General features: G+C 38.3%; 1 protein-coding gene across 1 annotated transcript in view; it reads left to right on the top strand.

The window, feature by feature from the left end:
* Positions 1 to 259: 259 nt before the first annotated feature.
* The window catches only part of LOC110174812 (sodium- and chloride-dependent GABA transporter 3-like), a 16,741-nt gene continuing 9,500 nt past the window's right edge, over positions 260 to 7,500 (top strand). The window contains exons 1-5 of the mRNA XM_055151883.1: positions 260 to 269; positions 1,457 to 1,550; positions 1,620 to 1,752; positions 2,895 to 3,029; positions 5,708 to 5,811. Of these exons, the coding sequence (XP_055007858.1) occupies positions 260 to 269; positions 1,457 to 1,550; positions 1,620 to 1,752; positions 2,895 to 3,029; positions 5,708 to 5,811 (476 nt within the window). The remainder of the gene's footprint in view (positions 270 to 1,456; positions 1,551 to 1,619; positions 1,753 to 2,894; positions 3,030 to 5,707; positions 5,812 to 7,500) is intronic.

Below are 7,500 nucleotides of genomic sequence, written 5' to 3' on the forward strand. Positions count from 1 at the left end.
AGTAAACACATAATTTCATTGTACAGGGCAAGTGTGTTTCCTTCCTGTACACATGACAATACGCACTTTAAATCTTGAATCTAGTGCCCTAACGTTAAAATGTTTGGGACAGGGGACACTGGGCTCTAAACTGGGACTGTCCTGGATAAACAGGGACTCGGATTAAACAAGTCTCTCACACAGAAAATGTCATTCATATTCATAAGCGAGCCAACAGTTTTTCAATTAGTCACTCTCACCCTTGTTGTTGAGCAGGACCATGAACACTTGTATTAATCACAGGCTCCTGAAAATGTGCTTTTTAAATCAGTTTTTGTATTTTTTCTGGAGTTTTTACTGTGTACAAATGTGTGTAACGTGTGTTACAATGCTTTTGAACCTGGATTGAAGTGGTGGGTTTTTCTTCATACAAATTCGCTAAAATCACAGCGATATCAGTAGTGAAACACCGGAGACGCTCCCACGTAGACCATCCGCGAGGTGACCGCGAGCGAAAGGACCAGTGCAGAACTCCACACTCCACAGGGGAACCACAGCTGAGGCCCGATCACACCTTGCAGACACCCTGCTCCATGGACTCAGGGTTCTCTAGATTCCAGGTTCTAGTCCAAGATTAGTCCTGGTTTAGTGCTGGTTCAGACCTGGTTTAGTCCTGGTTTAGTCCTTGTTTTGACCTGGTTTAGTCCTGGTTTAGTCCTGGTTTAGTTCTGGTTTAGTCCTGGTTTAGACCTGGTTTAGTCCTGGTTTAGACCTGGTTTAGTCCTGGTTTAGACCTGGTTTAGTCCTGGTTTAGTCCTTATTTAGACCTGGTTTACTCCTTATTTAGACCTGGTTTACTCCTTATTTAGACCTGGTTTAGTCCTTGTTTAGACCTGGTTTAGTCCTGGTTTAGACCTGGTTTAGTCCTTGTTTAGACCTGGTTTAGTCCTTGTTTAGACCTGGTTTAGTCCTTGTTTAGACCTGGTTTAGTCCTTGTTTAGACCTGGTTTAGTCCTTGTTTAGACCTGGTTTAGTCCTTGTTTAGACCTGGTTTAGTCCTGGTTTAGACCTGGTTTAGTCCTGGTTTAGACCTGGTTTAGACCTGGGACAATTCTGGCTCAGACCTGGTTTAATCCTGGTTCAGTTCTGGTTCAGACCTGGTTCTGTCCACATCCGGCATAAAAGTTCAGCATCTTCGCAGTTATTTTAGTGAGAGTAACTTGTAATGTTTTATATTTTAAACGCAGTCATATTGTAATGTAACAAGTTACTTTGAAATGACAGGAACAAGTCATAAATAACACATTACAGTTTTAAAGTCACTTGCAAAACAGTGATTATTACATCTTATGTCAGTCTGAACAGGCCCATAAAAGAATTCTCTACATTTCTAAAAACTGTTGACAAGATTCAGGTCCAGCTGGAAAACTCTAACCAAGTGTTTTTGTTCCTCTCATAGAAACACTTTTAACACAAGACTTTACTTTTCTCTTTCTAGTTAACTGCTTTGATTATCGACTAAACCGAACATCGTCTGTAAATGCAACATCGTCTGTTGAAGAATTCTGGCAGTGAGTTTTTACCTCTTGTTGCATATTTCTGGTTTTATTGGACATTTGAACTGTGGATGTTGTGTTCAGGACACGAGTCCTGGGCTTGTCTGGAGGAATCGAGGAGATGGGAGCCGTGCGCTGGGACCTGGCCGGGTGTCTCCTCCTCAGCTGGATCATGTGCTACTTTTGCATCTGGAAAGGAGTCAAGAGTTCAGGCAAAGTATGAAAGTGGATCTAAACTAAAACTACTTTTTACAGCTGTGCATGATCAGTGTTGGGGAGGAACAGATTACATGTACTGGAGTTATGTAATCAGAGTACAAATTATGAGTAACTGTATTCAGTTACAGTTACTGTTTCAATGAGTGGTAATTGGATTACAGTTACTTTGTTGAAATAAATGGATTACACGGCGGTATTTTCCGGTTTTCACATTTTGGGCTGAACCAAGACTAAACCAGGACTAAACCAGGACTAAACCAAGACTAAACCAGGACTAAACCAGGTTTAAACCAGAAATAACACCAGGACTAAACCAAGTGTAAAACCAGGAGTAAACCAGGTCTGAACCAGGTCTAAACCAGGACTAAACCAGGACTAAACAATATGACACTAACAGTAGGTGGACATAATTTAAAGCAGCAGTGATCTCATATAGAAAACATTTCTCTATCAGTAATATTTTTAATATGTTTGAGGAAAGACTTGTTTTTTTAGTTTCTTTTAGCAGAAAAAACATCTTCGTCTTTGCTTCTCTACAGTAAAACAAAAGTCTGTTCATGGAGACTTGGGCTCAACAGACAATTTGAAGAGAACAAACAAGAATTTTCAGGATGTGGTTGGTACATTCATGTAGTTTTAAAAAGCATGACAATATCAAGTAATCCAAAGTATTCAGATTACATTACTCACTTTAAGTAATTTAATGGATTATGTTACAAACTACATTTTGGGGGATGTAATCTGTAATCTGTAGGGGAATACATTTTAAAAGTCACCTTCCCAACACTGTGCATTATGTTATTTCAATCACTTTATCTACTGCCCCACGTCATTTTTTTTGGGCAACTTTAGTGAAGTGCAATCTAGGTTCATTTGCAGCTTTCTGGTAAAAACACATAAATGTAAATGTGTGTGTGAATTTCCAGTAGTTGGTGACATCACACAAGACTGCCCTGATTACAGCCAAGTGTTTCTGATATACCTGTTAAAAAGTAAAAGGTATATCACATATCTGGGACCAAGATAGTTCAGGTTTATGTACTTTAAACCTTCCTTTAAAAGAATCTGTCTGGATGATTATTGTTGAAGCTCCTGATGTTTGGTCTATTTTATTTTATTTTGATCTTCTCTCTTGTGCAGGTTGTGTACTTCACGGCCACTTTCCCGTACCTCATGATGATGGCGTTGGTGATCCGTGGAGTGACTCTGCCCGGTGCGGCCGATGGGATTCGATTTTACCTGTGGCCAGATCTGAGCCGCCTGTCTGACCATCAGGTGAACACATAGAGACAGTTGTATTAAGAAAGAGATTGTTCAGCAGTTACCACGGTGATGCACAAGCCACATGCCAACATTTTTTTAAAGAATATAATACAAACTGGATTTAAACTGCACATTTTCAGGAGCCTGTGATCAATGCAAAGTCAGGTTCAAAATCTAAGGACCCATCCACACCAGTTCGTATTTGAGTGTTTTTCATTGTGGATGCAGTGTTCGTTCACACTAATCCAATGAAAAACAGCTCCAGAGACAGAACAATCTGGTGCCTCCAGCTCCCATGAATTCATCTGAGTGCAGATCTGATCCAGCACTGTGTGGACGCCTGAAAACACTGATACTCTGATGTAGGTCTGTGCACCGCCAAGTAATTCACCACCAAAACACTAAGAGGTCTAGAATATCTGTCCATTCATATAAACATGTCAGTCCGATGAGGTTCATTTGGTCTTCTGATAATTTATGTTATTAGGTTCTTTTTTCAGACCAAGAGTTGGTTTTCATACGTGACAGTTTGGACTGCTCACTAGTGCTCTTCCTCAGAGTCTCGTGATGTTGCTGTGACGTGTCTGGTCAGCTGGTTTAAACAGGTTTTGGTGCTGTCTTCCAACCTGTGGAGGCAGGACGACAGCGCCATCTGCAGTCCGACTTCCTCAGGACAGTATCCCAGGTTTGTGAGAGTAAAAAAAGCCCCCTCTTCCCTGTTTATTGTCTCGTGGGCACAAAACACAAAGCAGAGCAGGAACAACTCAAATCGGCCATTTCTGACCACTGTAAAAGAGAGAACCACATTATGGACTGGGTTGGAGCAAATATCCATTGGGACAGAGGAAAACAAACATCGTCGCTGGATTAAAGAGGCAATCAAAATACGGAAACGTGCCCATGGGATGAAAAACCTGGGATACTGTCCTCAGGAAGTGGGACTGCAGGTGATGCTGTCATCCTGCCTCCACCGGTAGAACGACAGCGCCAAAACCTGTTTAAATCAACTGAACGACACATCACAGCAACATCACGTGACTCTGAGGAAGAGCACTAGTGAGCAGTCCAAACTGTCAGGTATGAAAACAAACTCTTGGTCTGAAAAAAGAACCTAATAAGATAACATATAAACATGTGTGTGTGTGTACGACCTGCAGACGTATAATCTCTGAAAAGTTTCACATGAACCATCTCCAACACGACAGAAACACAGAACAGACTCACCATCAGCAGAACACCCCTCTGTCACAGAAAGAACACTCAGATTCCACTGAGTCGTGTCCTTTAGTCCCACAGAAACTGAACCACATCAGCGACACAATAGTGAACTGTTTGTTGAGGTTTAGTTTATGCAAATGAGTCATGTGGTTTTAAGTTTTGTTTCTGTAAAAATAAACAAATATGCTCAAAGTTGTGTGGATAGGGAAGACTTGTGGACACAGAAACGACGTGTCTGGATGAATGTTTCTGGTACGGTGATACAATGATTTGTTTCAGTGTAAACATAGTCTAATATAAGTAACAGAGCTTCAGACACAACAATGCCTACAGTTAGCATCACAACCACAGACAGTGTTGGGGAGTAACAGATTACATGTAACAGAGTTATGTAATCAGAGTACAAATTATGAGTAACTGTATTCAGTTACAGTTACTGTTTCAGTGAGTGGTAATTGGATTACAGTTACTTTGTTGAAATAAATGGATTACATGTTTTCCTGTTTTCACATTTGGGGCTATATCCCTTTTTTTTTTCTCTCGGTAATTCCACTCATTGCTGGACCGTAAAACCAGGTCTAAACCAGGTCTAAACCAGGTCTAAACCAGGTCTAAACCAGGTCTAAAACAGGACTAAAACCAGGTCTAAACCAGGACCAGGACTAAACTAGGACTAAACCAGGACTAAAACCAGGTCTAAACCAGGTCTAAACCAGGTCTAAACCAGGATTAAATCCTGCTGTGCAGACTGTGTCTTCTCGTCTTCTATCAATAATATTTTTAATTTGGTTCGGTAAAGTCTGGACTTTTTATTTTCTTTTAGCAGATAAAACATTTTATGTTGAAGATTTCCTCGTCTTTGTTTCTCTACAGCAAATCAAGTAATCCAAAGTATTCAGATTACATTACTCACTTTAAGTAATTTAATGGATTCCATTACAAACTACATTTTGGGGTCTGTAATCTGTAATCTGTAGGGGATTACATTTTAAAAGTCACCTTCCCAACACTGACCACAGAGAATGTTGATGACATCAGCTGCAAAGTATCAATAGGTCCACATATGGATATTCACTTTGGTATTTGTGGAACTTACTTATATACAGAGCTTTTGTATGAATAGAAAAGTTAGTAGTTGTTGTTAGTAGTTTTCTGATTGGAGAATACAGTGACACAGTCAGACTCACAGATGGAGGCAAGAGCTCGATTTTCCTTATTGATTATTTTGTACTTTGCCATGAAATATCCAAAAGGCTAAATGACAACAAAAATCTATGTTTAACAATGTTCATTTAACCTGCTCCCATCTGTATGAAATATTATCAGTCTATAAAATGTCGATGTCATCTGAAACCCAGCAAAAGACAGGAAGCTCTGGTATTATATCAACAAATCAATCAAAGATCACAGTTACTTTATATTCTATTCTATTTTTCTTTTTCTGCTGCGACTTAACTGTGCGATGTCCGTAGGTTTGGATGGATGCTGCCAGTCAGATTTTATTCTCGTACGCTGTGTGTACAGGTTGTCTCTGCTCTCTGGGGAGTTATAACCAGCGGGACAACAACTGCTACAAGTGAGTACAGTTTGTCACATGAGTATTTGACAGCTGAGGACATATGAGTGTACTCTGGACTCGTTTTACTCACTGGTGGAAAAAGTGCTCAATTTTGTCACTTTAAGTTACACTGTGAAACTTTTGAGTGGAGGCTCTGCTGTCTGATGTCTCCATGTCGAATGTTATTGCTTTGTCTAGAATGTTCCAGAGTCTAGATTAAAGCTCTGTCATGAGGGAGACGAGCAGGAGGAGGAGCACAGCATTACGCTACATTACAGGTCAGCTCTGTGGAGCTCGCCCCTATTCATACAGAGAATTCTTGTATTTTTGAGCAATGAAAACACCTGTAATGAAGAAATACTGGATGCTTGTGTTTAATGTCACACCATGGAACATTTCAGGCAAAGCAATACATCTCCATGGAGACAAGCAGGTAGTGCACCCTCCACCAGAAAAGTTTCGCAGTGCACCCTTAAGTAAAAGTACAAATACTCTAGTAAAAGTATCATATGAAAAATCTACTTGATTAAAAGTATTATATCTGGAGAGTCAAACTCAAATTCACAGAGGCCAAAATGAAAAACTGGAACAAAGTCGTGGGCCAAACTAAATATTTATTGAAACATTTCAGTAACATCTGCATGTTTTCTCTTCTTTTGAGATCTGTAATGTTAAACCTTTTCTTATTCAAATAAATGTTTCATAATAGTTTTTAAACACTGAATCCAGAACAAACAGAATATGAAATAATAACATTTTTAAATAAATAATGTCTCTATAGTTGATCTGTAAAGCAGTGTAACGTTACTTAAAAATGATATTACTCATGTAGAAGTACTAAATAACTTAACTTCAAAATAATATTACTGAAGTAGAAGAACAAAGTAGTGGTCCAAGAAATTAACTCAAGTAAGAAGTTCAACATGTAATGTAATCATGTAAGTATCAAGGACGTAAAATCTGATTTACATAAAACTTTTGTCATTTGTAGATTTACTCACAGTGGAAAGATTAGCCATGTTTTAATTCAAGTAAGAGTACTTTTACTTCAACACAAATATTACGCAAGTAGGAGTTAAAGTATGCAGCTATAAAAGTACTCTGAAAAGTACAATTTCTTTAAAAAGTTACTCAAGTCAACTCATTCTATGCCACTAACATTGTCTGCTCATTTATTCACCAAATGTAACATACTTAATATTTGTGATATTAATGTTTATCAAATTTGTATTTTTATGTATAAAATTCTTTACAATTCAACAACGATCCCCAAACATTTCACATTTTACTTTAAAAACAATGCAGAGATTCATAGATACAAAACTCATCAAAAAGTGTCACATCAAGAGCAAAGTTTTTTAATTTTATTATTATTATTTGTTTTTGCACAGAGATAATGTTAGATTTTTTATGTATTCATAAGGTGGAGGCTGTAATTGAAGCCATTTTTGTTTTGTTTTTGCCTCTTCCCGCACCTACTTTTTTTCTAGTGTTTTTTTTTTTTTTATTATTATGTTATACATGCAAAATAAATAAAAAAAAATCTATAAATACAGAGGACTCCAAATAGATAGTTTTCAGATTGTAGAATGTGATGATGCCAGGACGTCTGTTGAACCTGGTATTTTCAATTATTAACTAAAGCCAAGAATTCACTGTATTTAAAGCTGCCCCTCATCTGCATTAATAGAATAAAATACTGTGAGG

Source organism: Boleophthalmus pectinirostris, unplaced genomic scaffold (assembly GCF_026225935.1).
Source record: "Boleophthalmus pectinirostris isolate CB_2022bp ecotype Guang Dong unplaced genomic scaffold, ASM2622593v1 HiC_scaffold_16, whole genome shotgun sequence".
In the NCBI taxonomy this organism is placed as follows: domain Eukaryota; kingdom Metazoa; phylum Chordata; class Actinopteri; order Gobiiformes; family Gobiidae; genus Boleophthalmus; species Boleophthalmus pectinirostris.